The sequence below is a fragment of the Anneissia japonica genome, unplaced genomic scaffold, assembly GCF_011630105.1.
Source record: "Anneissia japonica isolate Jap-2015-1 unplaced genomic scaffold, ASM1163010v1 scaffold288246_len349457_cov184, whole genome shotgun sequence".
NCBI classification, from domain to species: Eukaryota; Metazoa; Echinodermata; class Crinoidea; order Comatulida; family Comatulidae; genus Anneissia; species Anneissia japonica.
In genome coordinates, this window is record NW_022752398.1 from 113929 (window position 1) to 131600 (window position 17672).

Consider the following 17672-nt stretch of genomic DNA (forward strand, 5'->3'; position numbering starts at 1 on the left):
TATGTATATGTGTATATATATGTTTGTGTGTATGTGTATATGTATGTGTGTTAGTATTTATTTTTATCTCTATTACTATTTTTGTAAGCCCTTTTTTTATTTATATTTCGTTCTACCGCAGTATTTTCTTACTATATTTAATCACAGTAATTAAGTTTTTACTGATTTTGTTATTGTTGCACGTCTTTATGGCTGTGCCTGTGTTATAAAAGAGAAGCAATAAAGTTACTAAGTTACTTACTTACAAACAAACATGTATACTACAAACATGTTATTACCTCAATGCACAATACCTCAGTTTAAGTTTTTAAGTATTTATTGTTTTCTAACAAATGCAGGACAAAAATATAGATACTTGATTTACAATGAATCTATAATCCATATGGTGGACACATTTGTTGTAATAGTAGAAGAAGCAATGTAAAATTCAAAACTGATATCGCTTTATTGACTTAACTATAGTATAATGCTGTTACATCTGTAACCCAGAAGAAACTGCTGTCAAAAGTTAATACATTTTATAATGTTAGTCAATAAAGTGCTACCAGGTTCTAATTCTATGATTACATATTTTCAACAATCTGATTGAAATAGACCTTGACGCTGTGCCATTTCTCATGTATAGACAATTCATGTTCTGTAGTTTAATCCGATCTAATAAATATTTGTTACTGAGTTTGTATTATGGTATTGTTGTATTTCATCTGAAGTCAGTGTTTAACAAAATTTTATCAAACAGAAATCTATAGCTAAAGTAGTAAATAGTTGGATTTTCTTTCCAATGTTTAAAATTCCAGTGTAAGTGGTCCCATCCTTCACTAAATTCCTGTTTTATTCTGAAGTTGATCTCCAGAACCACTGTCTGTGTCATAATCAGGTGTTTCAGTTGCATTCTACTACCTCTAATCATTATTAGATTCGACCATATCATACTATAAATAATAAGTCCATTTGGGAACCTAGGGCTGCTGTCTGGGCTTATGTACAGGATAAAGTTGCTGTCATTGGTACTTATGTTACCTCCAATGTATAATAGTGCCAATAAAAAAAATCATCCGTGTCTCTCTTCACATGATTAATTAATTAACCCCCTATTTCATTTCCCCCAGCCCGCAATACTGAATATTTTATCTTGGCCCTATACTATCATGACCAGACCATCAAACCTTTTGTCTCTTTTCACATGATTAAATTTTCTGGGCTCCCGGTCTATATACAAATCGTAATTAAACATACTGAAGGATATCAAATGGGTTATTTTGTAATTACAATTATTTGAAGTAAAATATATCTTACTTTACTTCCAAGCTTTTGTTACTGTCTCAGCAACTTTTTTTTTTATTTGCACGGTTCCACTTGTCACATGATCATTCAAGCATGCAATGGAATGATCATGTGACAACACCTCCTCCAGTACTGCCGGTAGCTCGTATCAACGGTCACGAATGTGACGGTCACAAATGTGACAAGTGGATCTGTGTAAATACACCAGTTTCCCAGAAGAAGTTCCTGAGACAGTAACAAAAGCTTGGAAGTAAAGTAAGGTATATTTTATTTCAAATAAGTCCAATTACAAGAATAACCTATTTGATATTATGAGCATTAGAATAGTACCAAATATTTTGGACATATTGAAGGATATTTTTTCACATGTTTCAATAGTCAGTTGAATAGTCAGTTGAAAGCTAATAATTAATTGAAATATACTGTTGTAAATTATTCTAAAAAATATCATTACTTTTTTTTTATAGAAAAATGTGAATATAAAGTCTTCTATATATTTTCATTCATACACTGATTCATAAATATTCCATGAATTTAGCATCCATCATTCCTTTTTTTCTTTCAGTTGCAGATATTCCCGGGTTGATACCAGGAGCACATATGAACAAAGGTCTTGGACATTCATTCTTAAAGCATATAGAACGTTGCCTATGCTTGCTGTACGTCATTGACCTATCACAGCCCAACCCCTCAGAGCAACTCCAGCATCTAAAATACGAGCTGAATCAATACCACCCTGGCCTAGCAGACAGGCCACACGCAGTTGTTGGCAACAAGATAGACTTACTGGAAGCCAAGGAAAATCTTAAAACATTGCAAGACGGCATTAAATTACCTGTCATCGCAATTTCTGCTCAATGTAAAATGAATATAACATCACTTAAGTCACATTTACGAGAACTTTATGATCAAGATATGAAGGGGAGAAAAAAGGTGAAAGAAAAGAAGGAAAACGAGTCTCGTATTATATGAAAGCTGTATTCCCCGACAAAAAAAAATTCATAAAAACACTCTTTTTTCACTTGGAGACACTTTACTCTGCCAAGGCTGTTTTTCATCATGGTATGCAAGGCCATATTTATAAAAAGAAATTAAATTTAGTTTGAAGACATAAATTCAAAGTACATACACATATAAAAGCTTAAAATAATACACAAGAGGCTATTTTTCCTATAATCAATGAATATGAAAGTTTATTCTATTAAAAAGTCTGATGTTGTAAGGCTCTGGGGCAGATCCATAGCTTTATTCTGGCCATCTCGCATCACTTGTTTTATTGTGTGAATGTTTATGTTAATTATCCACATGCTAAAATACTACTCTTTAATTATACAGTAGTTAATGTTAATTAAATATTAGTTGTCAGCATCCTGTCATAATCTGCTTATTTATTTATTAAGTCTGAACTGCACTATATAATAAAATCAAATATGAATCAAATATGAATTAAATATTAAATATTATTATTATTATTAAATATTAAATTATGAATTAAATATGAGGCAAATGGGGAACTCTCAGAATGAGCAAGAAACTAGGGGAGCTAAGGATGCTCGCAAGTGACAAGAGAAAATGGCCTCAAATGAAGAAGGACTGATTGCAGCTGTAGGAAGTTTCTACTACTACAGAAGCAGTATCCAGTATATAATAATAATATGAATCAATATATCTGTGTAATATATGCCCTGATAATGGTTACTGAAAAATAATTAGTTGCCCAATTACCCAAATGATGACGTAATTGAATGATGATGAATTGATAAAATGAAATTGTAGAATACTGTTTATAAAACATTTTATTTCAACATGCCTAATTGATAAGTTCTACTTTCCATGAAAACCCCGGAAATTATGAATATCCCAGTAACGGGTAAAAAAAGAAAGTTTTCGCAGTTTTAAAGACATTATACAGGCCAGTTGGAAGCAGTTTACTATTGTTTCAGCCAACAAGAATTCCCCACCCACCCACATTCACCCCAGATGGTATTATTTACCAATGGCAGTGCCAGTTGATGGTCCAAGTTTCCCGACGGGGGTCTTCAGCCCCAGTTCTCTACTATTTTCCAACTAGCTAATAAAATTTACCCAAAATTCGTCAAATACCTGTACTGTATTACATTCAGATGCTTCAGATCTGAAACTTATCGTAAACATTTAGAAGAACGTATCACATTTCAGCTACGCTAAAGCGACATGGACTTGACGTGTCATTCAAGAGCCTTCAGATATTAAATGGCTTTATGTTAACTAGTCATTATTTACATGGATATACAGTATATATAAAATGGAGAAAAAAAGAAAATCATCTCAAGTCTGAGAGTGCATTTTCCACAATCATAAAATGTTTTTACCTCACCCCACCATGGTGGGGCTGAGGTGGTCTAGACCTTCCTACTGTGAGAGTGAAGTCAGGCCAAAAAAGATATTGATTGGTGAAATATTGGTCCGGCCAAAACTAGACTGCTTACTACCTTGTTGTCAGTGGCGGCACCAGTGGGGGGGACAAGGGGGGCTTAAGTCCCCCACCGGACAGGTCAAGCGCCCCCGCCAGAGAGAGCTCATCACATGTCTGTCACAGTCTGCCATTTCCGGCCATCCAGAGGTTGCTATTCTTTAAAAAAAATCTCATTTGGGAGGGGAACCCCTTCCCTCAGCTCGAGCCTACGAGCTCAAGTCCCCCTCTTTGGACAACTTAGGGGGCCCCCCCCAGAAAATATATCCTAGAGCCGCCACTGCTTATTATACTTAAAAAACCCTTATTGTACAGATTACCCTCCTAATTACGCCTCATCACTCCACCTGTACAAAAAAGTATTACTGTATTTGATAAGTCAAAAAGTATTATTTGATAATAGTAATAATAAAAAACTTGTAATGCTCCAAAGGCGTAGTGTATGTTAAGAAGCTAAGCTGTTAAAGAGATGAGTTTTAAGTTTAGGTTTAGATGAAGTAATAGATGTATCAGACCTAATAGATAATATTAGATAGATAATATCTTATTGTTTGAGATCTTGGAACAGTGAGAAGATTTTGCAAAAAAGATCGAAGGCAATGAGTGGGCCAGTAGCGAATGAGATGACAAGTAAGGTAAAAAGGTACACTCAGAACAAGTGCTTTAAACATAGGTAGACGTTTTTTAAAGATAATGCGCTGTTTGATGGGAAGCCAGTGAAGATTTTGAAGTACAGGAATATTTTGGAGTTAAGCACATACGAGCAGCATAATTTTGAATCATTCGAAGGCCTTGGATAGAAGCAGCAGGATGATTGAACAAAAGAGAATTGCAATAATCAAGCCTGGAAGTTATGAAGGCATGAGTAAATATCTCAAAACACTTTGGATTAAGGTATCTATGGATTCAGCAAATGTTGCGGATGTGAAAATTGGCAGTCTTGCATACAGAGTTAATATATTTGTTTTAAAGTTAAGTGCTCATCAAAGACAACACCATGATTTCGAAACAGTAGAAGATTTAATAATTGTGGAGCCAATTTTTAAAGAAGGAAATGTAAAACAACCTTGTCTGAAGTATATTCCAGTTGATACGTATCTGTTGATGATCTTTAAAAGCCAGTAAAGGCCAGATATAATATTTTTTACCCTGAGATAATTAGAGCTCTCAATAACAGGCAGATCCATTAACTTAATTACTAATGTAGCAGTTTGGTATTGTTTAATACATTTAGAAATTGTCAGGTCACCAATGCAATAGTTCTATTTTGTAAATTGTTTCCCTTAAAACAAATTGTTCTTGCTTTTAGTCCAGCCAACAGACCAAATCTATATTCTCTTAGGACAAATAATAAAAACAATGAATGTTGACTGACATGATCAGCATGACTTCCCCATTTGAGGTTTTATCTTTGACCCAAATGTGTTACAGCTCTTTAATATTCATACCACTATTTCAATGTTTCCCTATAACCACATTTTTTTTTTTAATACTGTACCTCTAAACACTGATTATAGTCTTTGTATTAATTAAAATATCATTAATATTAATTCTAGAATTCAAATTCATCTATTGACATTTTTTTACCCAATTGTTGTACAATATTTGAAATTTCTCTATATTTTTGAATGTAGTTAAATGTGTTCTTGATGTGAATTTCTTCTTTTCTCAATAAATGTATATATGAATCTTATTTTTAATTATCAACATACTGAACCCATATTTTATAACTTTTTATAAAATTTCTTAATAATTTTTAATGTATTTAAACCATTGTCAATGTAAATTTCTTATTTTCTTCTTATAAATGTTTTTTGAATTTTTTAAAAACTCAGCCCCTGTAAACTTTACCTTTCAGATGTTTTTTTAAATTTTTCTTCCTTCAGTTTTAATTGTTAAACTTCAACTTGTTTACAAATTGCAATAAAGTAAAAAAAAAGCTTTAGCTTTTGATTTTCTGATCAACTATTCACAATTGGTAGAACTGCGGGTCATGTCTGCGGGTGATACAGCTATGTTAGAATTAATTAATAATGATGATGACCCATTATGGGCAACAAGAATAATGATCAAAATTATCTTGAAGTAAACACTTTCAAAAGAAATGTTATTGATTTAAATAGGGAGGAAAAGAGTGAATATGAAAGGGTTGTCATTAGGGAAAACAGTAGATAAATATACAGTACTTTTGGGATGACCATTTATGATATAGAAACAATGCTCCACAATGTATTGTATGAGACAACTAAATAAACATATTTAGAACTGTTCAGTGGTATTTAGTACCTGTATTTTGTTAAGAAAGTGTTAATGATAGGTTCATGCAGTTTCCTTTGTAGAAGGATGAACAGACTGAAGTCTTAATTTTGAAATGAAACTTTAAACAATGAAATAACATTTTCATTTTTTTAAATAATTCTTTAAGGAAAATAATAGCTATTTACATATTGGCTCTACTACAATTGCAACTGCTGTTAAATATTGGAATAGCTTTTCTACCTTACAAGGTGTTTCAAATATTAGATGCACAATACAAATTTGTGAATATACCAAGCACACAACAGCTTCTGAAAAAACACATTTTGCAAATACATAATGCAAATTTGGTATCAGCAAGTCAATAGGTCAGCATTGTTTTTAACAATGCAAACCTCAATATATGTTGCCATTTGTGTGTGTTTAACTTAAGTATTCAGCCTCTGGTAATTTAGTGTTAAAACTTGCCTTTAACGGTATAACGTTCATTATGTTTGTTAGTTATAACTTTAGCTTCCCTGTATCAGAGGGTCGCTAGTCATAACATTAGGTTACCCTACACCAGAAGGTTGCTAGACCACATTAGCTTACCCTATACCAGAACGTCACTTGAACATTAGCTTACCCTATAGACTACTACTAGTAGTAGTACTAGACAGTTGCGAATTACAGATCTACTCAGATCTATCTCATATCTTCAAATTTACCAATAACATTGTTGAGACAGCACATGCATGACAGCATACGACTTTGATAAAATTTTAATTGGCACTACAATGACTAACAGCTTTATTTTTCTTGACCAGCAGCAAATTGTTTGTAAAGAGCTTTATGAGTTACAGTATGACTAGCGAACTATATGTATAGCAACCTTATGAACAGTGGCGTTGATTCCTTTCTTGGTATATGCTATGTTATGGTTTCATGCATTATTCATTAATGTTTTTCACAAAATTTTATATTTTTACATAGCATAATGTACAAAAAAACCGCATCAAAATTTATGATACTTAATTTTTCAGCACACATAATCAAAATTTGAACTTCAACTTGATCAGATATCTCATCTTGATTTGACTGGTGTTGTAGACAATGTACTCGTTGTAATTGAGGGTGTAACCGGAAGGATTCACCACACCAGTGTCATTGCTCTTGCCCAAAGGCACAACAGTTCCATCTGACCTGGAAGAATAAAGCAGAAAAAATTGATCAACTTTATAATATAAAATACTTGTTTATTTTCAAATAAATTTGTGGTATATTACATACTATTTTTAAGTTATATTTTAAAAAGTAATTACTAATATTTCTCTATAGTATAATAATGTCATATTTATGCAGAGTTTTCAAGTTCTACAGAACATCAATAGTCTGTATTAATATGCAATCTTGAGTTTTGTAAAATATGTTGTTTCTGCCAAGAATTTCTAGCCTCTCTATGTAAACTTACATGACATGGGATTTTGTGGCATCAGGGGCCATCTTGCCAAGACCTTTGACACTGTGTTTCCCATGAGGCAGTTTGTCTGCCCTGTAGTCTGCAGCAAGTAATTCATTAGGTGTTCCCAAGGCAACCTGAGACAGAAAGAAAAAGTGCTAGGTGACAACATACACAGCTCTGTTAATGATATCCAGTAGTGTTTGCTATATTGAGTAATAAAGTTTTAATCAGAAATCTATTCTAAATTAATGTTATAAATTTAAATGTCTATAAAATAATTAATTTTTTGACTGTTTCTCTCAGTTTACTGACCATTTTATTTAATTACCTTCAGTACTGTCTCTTAGTAAAAAATTAGATATATGATCTACGTGTTTCATGACCTAGTACTGTATGTATCTTGACCTTGCATGTTACATGACCTAAAATGTATTATGTCCTAGGATGTATCTTGACCTAGGATGTACAGTTTATTGACCCAAGATGTAACATAATCTAGGGTCCAACATGACTACATTTTTGAGGATTAAATGGAATTAGCACTCTAGTGTTCAAACAACTATGGATAGAATTCACACTGAATGGAAACATGACATGCAAACCTTCCCAGCTCTTACCTCACAAAGTAACATGAAGGCAACATCTTTACTACTTGTAGCAAAACAATAATTAGCAGACTTAGATGACATGTCAGCAAAATAAACACCTTTCCCAAACTGTAAGAGCAGAAACATTATACTGTATATTTATTGAAACCAACTCCAAGATGATGGAAACACTGTAAATACAAAAAAACTACCATAAATGCTAAAATTGCCCTGTCAAAAATATAAGACAAATTCATGAAAAAAAAACCAATTCTACAGTATATAAATAAAAATTAGATTCTTGTTTTTGATGGAGAAATGTGTTCATTTATATAGAGCCTTTTTTTTCAGATATGAAGTGCTTATCACCCTGGTCCACATGCTAAGTGTTGCTGCTGTAATCTGTGCAGGAACAGACAACCCTATCAGGTACCCATTTATACTTTTGGGTGGAGAGAAGCAATGCAGATAAAGTGCCTTGCTCGAGGACACAAGTGAAATGTACAGCAAGGATATGAAATCTCGACTTCTGAGTCTGGGAAACTAAACCTTTCTTGCTACAGCAAACTGCTTTGTTACTGGGTGAACATCTCTCACAGGGCCAAGGTTAGGATTTACCAGACTCAGCTTGGGCTGAGAAAACTTTACAACAGCGTTTAGTGCAGTAAAATATGAAAAATGTTTTGTGAGAATTAGCACTGTCTGTCATGATTGGTAAAGGGATGCAAACATTTATGGAAATATTTTTGCTAGGTATATAACTGATAAATCTGACTTAAGTAGAATCATGGAAGGTGAAGTTACCATCATGTTTTGCAAACTAAGTGTCCAACCAAGACAGCTTTATTGTATAACTGGTTTCTCAAGAAAATGAATACAAAACAAAATACCTTTACTGTTAATTATAACTTTCAGGTTTTGAAGATTACTCAAAAAGAAACACCAGTGTTATTTATAGTGTATAAAAATCTTAATTACCACCTGATGTTTAGGAAAGTAAATTTTGGCAAAGGACCTCAGGACCATAACTGCAGAGGCTGTATGGGCCAGTACAAGGGGGTATCCCCCTACTCGTCTCGTAAGATGTACTGGGTTCTTTTAAAGGCACATGAGCCAATTGTGTACACTGGGCCTACGGTTTATAGTTCTTATCAGGGAAGACTTGTTCCACCGCCATAACCATAGGCGAGTGTGCTGCTCTAACCAGTGCCAATAGTATGGCCTTGGGTTGCAGTGCCCCTGCATTAACCACTTGGCGATTCGACTTACCATGTAGCCTGTGACAGGGGCCTCAGGTGGAGCTATTCTTAGCCCCTTGCTCATGATGCCAGCAAAATTTGTCAGTCGCGAACCATGCCATAAAAGCATCCTGTACAATAGAACAAACAGAAGTGATTAAATCTGATTAAACAGAATTCAAAACACAAATTCTGTTTGTGATTAATCTGTATTAATCCTTTTAATATGCAAATATCCTTAATATACACACACACTTACATACACCATAATGTGTTATAACTAGGTGTTTTCCAATCTCAATCATTTCTCTCTGCTATCCTAGGGCCCGTTCGAGTGAAAAAATAATTCACCGGTACAAACATTCTGAAACCGCTTAGACACCTTACCATCTGGATTATTCGCAAAAATTTGGACCACCAAATTGCTGGGTAGAATATGGTGTATGGAATGACCATGGAGCCGGAGGTGATGATAAATCAACTTTAATCGTTTTTTAAAATGTTTTCTGCACAGTCCAGTGTGCGAAATTCAATTGGGTTACAGACCAGGCCTGGTTGCAGCTCTCCTTCGCTCCTCACATGCACGACGAAATCGAAGTTAATAGTAGCATATAGCTACGCATTCGATTTGCAGATTTACCATTATTCGGAGAAATAATCTTGAATAAACTAGCCAACGTACAGATTTTAAGGCAGGGTTTATAAGTGTTGAGCTCAAATATCTTGCCGCTCTGTGCGTACATGAGCCCAGTTATAGCAGCAGTAGAAAGTAAACAAAGAAGGGGTTGTTGGCCATTGGATAAGTTAAAATTTACTTCCAGAGTAGTTTCGTTACACGGTATTTAACATGAACTAAAACTTGCTGGAACGGTTGACTACCAGCTGAGAGCTCAGCGCAATTCACCAGTGAAATAAGTGCATGGGCATAGAGCTTATACAGGGAGGTACTGATTAGACTTATAAATCAATTCTTTTGTGGTCAGAGGATGTGCTATAATACAAACACCCATAAACTCACACTAGCATAAATGCATGGTGTATTACCTGTTGCCAACATCTTTGAAGCGGTCTTTTTCTCCCTCCTTCTCCATCTCAAAAACATCCATCACCTCCAGCTTGTAATGAGCATGTGTTTTTGCGTGGGTGTTCTGTACATACTGATTAACCATCTGAAAAACAAGATTAGAATGTTACAAGTGCGAAATGGCATTCCAATTACAGCATACAGCCCACATATGTGTTGAGACTGCAGTGCTTTGTGACTTAATGTTGTCTTGATGTTCTCCAAGAGATGGTGATAAAATGCGCATTCTTTACTGGATATCAGTGTATGTGTATTATAGGTACTCGGTACTGTATTCAACACTGTTGATTACTCTTGTCTTGTTGGAAGCATTAATTGAGGTTAGACTTTATTTTTGCTTGTTCCTTTAATCATAATTTAATTCAATTATGTAATGGTTGATATGGGACACATATAGTTGTTCAACATTTTATATCATAGCTGATGAATGACATACAGTTTAACATTTCTTTCAAATGCAATATCAAAAAGTCCAGGGGCGGTTGCTATAAAACAGTCTTTAGCTGGTAGTCTTAACTCCTCGAAATAAAGCCGGCTTTATCACTTAGACGGTCTTACGAAAGTCACTCTGCTAGACCATTGCTATAAAACAGTCTTAACTTAGACCGGTTTGAGTATTGAAATGCAAACAAGCCCTCCCTGGTAACATAAAATTGAGAGTGCTGTTACGCTTGCTCAAAACATGCATATTTATCAAAATGAACATAAATAAACTTAGACGATTTTTACAGACACTGAGAAACTTGCGGAATATTCGTTGGTCAATTCTTAGTCTTTGACGAACTTCAATTCTTAGTCTTTGACGATTTAGGTGCAGATCTACCACCTGTAACGCCAGGATGAAAATGATTTAAGACCGTTTCAAGCCTCCTCTGAGTAGGCTTTAAAATTTAAGACGGCTAACTGGTTAGAACGCGGTATAGCAATGGTCTATAATCATAGCCCAGTAGTGACATCAAAATTGAAGCCAGCTAAGCGTCAAGACCGTCTAAAGACCGTTTATAGCAATATGCCTCTGTGCTTCACCAACTGAGCTACATCATGAGGACAAGCTGGAAATCTCTAAAAAATGCAATAAAAAAATGGACGCGCAAGTTCTATAGCAACTATTGTACTTTTCTATTGTGTATTTTACTATATATTTTTTAATTTGTACCTTGTATATGAAACACTTTAATAAACACAGCACATCCAACCATCTAATATATTTACCTTAAAATCTGGGTTGTCCTTCTCTAGTGGTTTTAGTTCACATTTTAATGAATGATATTGGTTATCAATTGGGTGTTCATTAGTATTCAAGCCTTCTTCGAGTACAGTAAGAGCAATCTGTATATCTGCCAGTGCCTACATTAATTTAAAGAAAAAACATTATGTACTAACAGCATCATATAACGTTTTTCTAAACATTTTGTCCAATCTGTAAAGCCAAACAAACACTATCTATTTTTTGTTGATATTCTCTCTCTTTCTAAACCAAATGTATGATGCCATTTTGTATAAAAATGCCACAGTGTGATGTGTTTGGTGCTAAGGTAAAGTTATTACATAAACTTTCATCTTATCGGACAGTTGGACTGTTATTTCTCCATTGTGTAACAATTTATTATAACTATACTGTATATAACTAAACTGCTGTAAGCTTCATAACAAAATATAAGATTTGAATTATCATATTTTATAACCAAGCCTTTACTGATTTTGTCAATAATAATAATAATAAACAAGCATTTTTAAAGCACTCTCCAGCACAACAATAAGACACAATAATAAGATTAAAGCAAAATAATTCTCAATCTGACCTCGAGAAGTTTGATCTTGGCTTTCAATTCTTCTTTGGTACGTATCAATGGTGGTCTTGTCATTCTTCAAAGAAAGTTCAAATACAAATAAATTAAAATCAATATGCAGATAAATTCATGGAATACACTCAGCCATTGGATGAACTATTATAGTATATTCAATTTTGATTCTTAAGAACACCATAAAAAATGTGTCAAAGGTTATAAATTGTCATGCTATTTTTCCACATACATGTAGAGCATGATACAGGAATGCCTACCAGACTCATTACGTTTTGAGTGAAATAAAATTATGAATTATGAATCTAAATTCATATGCATTTCCTCTAATACCTAATACTGCAATGTGTGAGAGAGGGTTAATATAACAGAACACACTAGGAAGGAAATTCATTTATAATGTTACCTACCCAAAGCAGTGGGGAATTCTGGTATAGAAATCATTGCATGCTTCAATTAGCTGCTTTCCGATAATCCCTTTGGTAATGCACTTCTCAATTTCCTTCAGTGCTAGATAACCAAACTTAATCTGTTCAGCTGTGAGCTTACCGAGTGGTGCCTTCACTGCATCATACTTCATCTCAACAACAGCCTCGGTCATTGCATTTATGTTACATATCATCTTGATCACATCCTTAAGTTTAAAACAAAATTATTGTTATAAAAAATGCATATTACATTGTAATGAATTGCCTTTATGCACTTTACAATATAAAGCCTGGTTTTGATAAAATTGCTACACTGACACCACAGTCTTTTCACTACAATTGTTACACTGCTTTGCTGTCCAACACAACCAGAAAGGCTCTCCGATCAGCAGTTGGTTGGCGGTAGCATGTAGTAATTTTGTTTGCAAAGCAGGTTTTAATAGATATCTAAAATGCAATGAATACAAATAAATACATGGGAGTTTGTGAAATAATACATACTTTGAAACACAGCAAATAAACTTAAAATGACATACTCAAAATAAAATTGTTGTTTTGCTCAAGTAAATTCACACTGGATATCAGTGTTGGACAAGACTTATCTTACTGGAGGCCTAGGCTGTAATTCCCCAGGGTTCATGGCTAACCATCGCTCACTCCATCAATTTTGGCTTGCAAAATGGCTTGGACATCCTTATTTAGGGATTCATGGCTATTTTTTTTTTTTTTATTTGATATAGATATATGTATGTTCATATATGGAAATCCAAATATATATTTTACAATTTATAAAAAATTGAATGGCTGTGTCATCATACAATCATAAACTCATTGTGGGGTTATATTAAAGAACTCTTTCTTTCATTAACCTATTTGTTCATGCACGTATGGTTCTGTATGCGTAAAATGGACTTCAAATTTATATATTGTTCATTTTCTGGTTTCTAATTTTATGAAACAGTATGATTTATGTATAGTAATGTAGGTAGTTTTTTTTTTCTGAATATGTGATAAGATATATCTGTTTAAAAAATGCATAGCCCTAAATATCAGGGATATATGTTGGGCAGGGCAACCCAGCCTTGATGTTTTCCACCCAGTCTAAAGCTAATTCCATGGTCCTCCACCAACTTTTATTAACCCCCTTCACCATCCTTAAAAGCCTCTATTATTATTTAGAGTTTACCAACTTTATCACCCACACACCCTTAAAATGTCAACCACCAATACTTAAATTTCTACAGCTGCAACCCTGCAATATACATAAAATGTGCATACACAGATATTCACTTTGTAGTGTTGGTAAACATAGGACTAGATTGCCAGGGACCACTGCTACAAACAAATTGTCACTTACCTGCACTCTCTTATCCAGTTTGGAATGTATTTGCATTGACGGTTCCTCTTTCACAACAGCACTGTCTGCTTCATCTTTACCATGCTTCACAGTGTAGTCCATCTCCAGCATGTCATATTTCCCGGGAACCTTCTCAAAAAAGTCCCTGCATTCCCAATCATTTTTAGTCTTTGCTTTAAATTTCTGTGTGAATGATTTTTTCGCTTGCTCAAGGTTTGTACCACATTCAACAAGGCTATTCTGGCCCTTATACCCAACTGAAAGAACAGATAAATATAAATCAAATTGCAGTATAACTTTCGACTCAGTCTCCTATTTATAGGACTCATTCACATAGGATTTATACTCTTTTTAAAAAACAACTGAAATCACATCTCTTTGACTCAGCTTACTCATAATTTATCGGCCATTTTATTTAATTATTATTTTTTTTCGTGAGTCGGTTGTTTCCAGGTGTTGTCAGGGAATGGGTTGGCACGGTGATCCTGTGAATTATGTTTCCTCGGGGTCGGTCGGCTGACCCTCAAAGTGCGGCAGAACGGCACACCGACTCTTCCCTAATGGCACTTGGTCACGCACCCACTTCGCTTGCTTGCTTCACTATCATTGGTCTTTTTTATTGGCCCATAGAGACTGCTGTATCATGCGCCTTATAAATCCATTCATTGATTGATTGATAGGTAAATCTCAGAACCAAAATGTATTGGCCATAAATAAAAAGTTTATGCCCAATAAAAATACCAGTAAATATCTTTCATTACCAAGACTGATATATATATATATATATTCGTTTTGAAAAAATGGTTAAAATGTCTATATTTATGAATTTTTTTTTTCAGGCAATAAACAAAGGCGGGAAAAAAAAAATACATACACAGACAACTGACAGATCACCTACAGAATTTAAATATTTAATTAAGATTTCAAATTCATCAAATGATGATACTCTGCCAAATGTAACACTGATTTGGAGGAACCCCAGCGCTTGTCTAGATCTTTGGGTCATGATAGCTAACCACAGCCAATGTCTGTTTGAATTCATTCACATTGATTTTCTCCAATTGAGGCTTACTTGAGGCAATGTCAACTACAGTAAGAATGATAATTATGACAATTTATATCTAATACAAAGATATAAAGATAGGGAGCCATTAGATCTTGCATCTTAGCCTAGATAATAAGTTGTAAGCATTGGTTCATATATACCTTGACTTACTCATCAATATTGTTATTCTTATACTTTGAAACACAGCAAATAAACATATATTCAAAATAAAATTGTTGTTTTGCTCAAGTACAAGTCACATGATAATTATTCAATTCTGAATTGATTTATTCAAAATTTCAATTGATAGCTTGGAATTCCTTCCCCAATCACATAAACAAATTACTTCACTGGGTACCTTCAGAAATAATACTTTTTTTCTTTATATTAAGGATAAGGTTAGGCCTATATTTGTTCTTTGCCTTATACTTTTTCATAAGTTTTTGAATCCGGTTGGTTGTGCTAGCTCCCCATATCTGTCTTAAATGCTTTATAAATATATTTATGCGAAAGGCATTTTAAAATGAATAAAGAAAGTAAAAAACGTGGATGTATTTGCCATGTATTACATTAACATTCAAACAGTAAATCCTAACATGGTGCTGCAGGTCTCATTAGCATTGGGCTTTGAAGATGGTCTTCCTGCAGTATTATTAAAAAAATGAGATAGAAACTTACCTCTACCCCATCGGAACCACACACTGTAATTAGGACTTCCCTCATCAACCAACAATTGCAGTAAGTAGTATTTGTTGTTGTTATTTGCTACGTTTGTCTAGTCGGAAAATGATGTCATAAAATAACAGTTTTATTAAAGATTAAAATAACTCAATTAACAAATTTCTGGGGATAAAACTTCACAAAAAAACAAAAGAAGAGAGGAGGAGACAAAAAGAAAAAAAAACAAACAAGAATGGATCCTAATGAAAAAGCTAACCTGAAATAAGAGAATGAGTTACATCAACATTTTTATAAGCACAAATTAGGATGAGTAATTAAATCAAGAGAACTTATAAAAGAGTTTATAATTGTTTAGTTGGTCAAATACATGAACAACTCAATGTCCCTGATAAAACTGGTTATAAAAAAGTACAAACAGGAGTTGCAGCTACTACCCTATTGAGGATCACCACCGCCTCCGGAAAATCCTTGTGTTTTCCAGGAGAGTTATCAACATGCTGAGCTATCCGAATAGGTAAATACCGGTCTTCTGCTCAAAATATTTAAAAAATGTAAATGCTTTTGGTGGAGCCACATTCTGGATAGGGTGTATAGCCAGCCTGTCAAACTGGGTTGGTGTAATGTCTTCCTTCCTGTGGATATTCACACCCACCTCAATACGCAAGTCCTGTGTCATGAAACTGATTTTTTTGTGACGGGCACGATTTTGAGTCACAGTAGATTGCAACGCCTCCCACCACGTGCACAGACTGGACATCATTTTGCAAGGATTCTGTTCGCTCAAGTCATTAAGGTAAACCCGGGGGGCAATCTTAGCTGCTGACGCAGATGGTCCATGTTAAAATTTGCATCAAAGACCTTCTGCAATGAACTCCGAGAAGTAGGTGGCTTCCATGGGACTGTGGGTGTGCCCTTTACTTGTCTCTCCTTGGCCTCAACATCCTCCCTCTTCCTGTGGGGTTGAGGAGGTGTTGGTGTTGGATTTCTTCAGAGTGATACACACCAAGAATAACCTATGAGTCGTGAGACTTACTTCCAGTGGGTCCTTCTGGTGTTTAATTGGGCAGCACACTGGAAGATGATAACCTACTCTTTCCCAAAGAGACTACTGCGTTCTTAAACGTGCAAATGATCCAATTTGCACACTGGACCAACGGCTTAAACATCTCATCTGGAAGACGGTGCGCTTTTCAAACTTGCATTTCAGCCCTCCAGAAGAAACACAAGGAGAGCTGCGATGGGACCAAAAGATTCGAAAGCACATGCAGTGGCTACCACCAGTTTAGCCATCTGGGCTAAGCTACTCTCAGGAGGTAGAGTGGCAACTGCTTATGGTCGAGCTCGAACTGCAACTGCCTCATCTGCTTGCTTGATGATGACCTGGATGATGCTGGGCTCAACACGAACTGCTATGGCTGCTGGATGACTCACAGGGTTGACTGTTACTCCTCTTCCATCACATATAGATCATTTGCATAGAACAAAGTCCAAAGTTCAATGGAAAATCTGGCTTTCGGAGGAGGCCCCCCATTCCCCTCTCCAAGTTGTGAGAGAGGATCCCTCAGTGTTGCACCTTCACCCAAACATGCTCTCGCCAGCTACTAAAAGACTCGTATAGTTTCGTCACCAGTGTCAGTTTTCTGTATTTAACTTGTAAATCTCTGATACCAATACTTCACTTGACCTGATTCCTATTGATTATGTTCATCCGATCATATTGTACATTTATACGTACTTCCAGGTAAGACATTTGTTTTAGTTTGTTTTCTAAACGTTAATTATTCTTTATTTCATATAAAGAGATTTTGGAAATCACTTAAGGTACGATTCGATTTCGAATTATGAAAAGTGTAGGCTGTGGCACCGAGACCTCTGACGATTAGTGCCCAAAATTGTTTACAAAAACGTAATGCAATAATAGCATATTAACTACTATTGTATATTTTCGGAAAATATTTCAGCCGCTCCAAATCTCTTTCCTATACTTCCTTCTTCCTTTATTCTTTCACAATTTTGC

The 17672-nt window shown here is 34.7% G+C and overlaps 2 protein-coding genes across 4 annotated transcripts in view; one reads left to right on the forward strand and one right to left on the reverse strand.

The window, feature by feature from the left end:
• LOC117122299 (mitochondrial ribosome-associated GTPase 2-like) overlaps positions 1–2647 on the forward strand; it is a 23733-nt gene extending 21086 nt beyond the window's left edge. For all 3 annotated transcript variants that reach the window (XM_033267842.1, XM_033267844.1, XM_033267843.1), the window contains one exon: positions 1850–2647. In XM_033267842.1, coding sequence (XP_033123733.1) covers positions 1850–2256 — 407 coding nt within the window. In that variant the 3' untranslated portion in view covers positions 2257–2647. The remainder of the gene's footprint in view (positions 1–1849) is intronic.
• A 3481-nt stretch (positions 2648–6128) lies between these two features.
• Positions 6129–17672, reverse strand: part of LOC117122297 (poly [ADP-ribose] polymerase 2-like) — a 19754-nt gene continuing 8210 nt past the window's right edge. The window contains exons 6-15 of the mRNA XM_033267839.1: positions 15653–15749; positions 13930–14186; positions 12555–12778; positions 12145–12208; positions 11555–11689; positions 10303–10427; positions 9290–9389; positions 8051–8149; positions 7443–7567; positions 6129–7174 (exon numbers count right to left, since the gene is read on the reverse strand). Coding sequence (XP_033123730.1) covers positions 7024–7174; positions 7443–7567; positions 8051–8149; positions 9290–9389; positions 10303–10427; positions 11555–11689; positions 12145–12208; positions 12555–12778; positions 13930–14186; positions 15653–15749 — 1377 coding nt within the window. The 3' untranslated portion in view covers positions 6129–7023. The remainder of the gene's footprint in view (positions 7175–7442; positions 7568–8050; positions 8150–9289; positions 9390–10302; positions 10428–11554; positions 11690–12144; positions 12209–12554; positions 12779–13929; positions 14187–15652; positions 15750–17672) is intronic.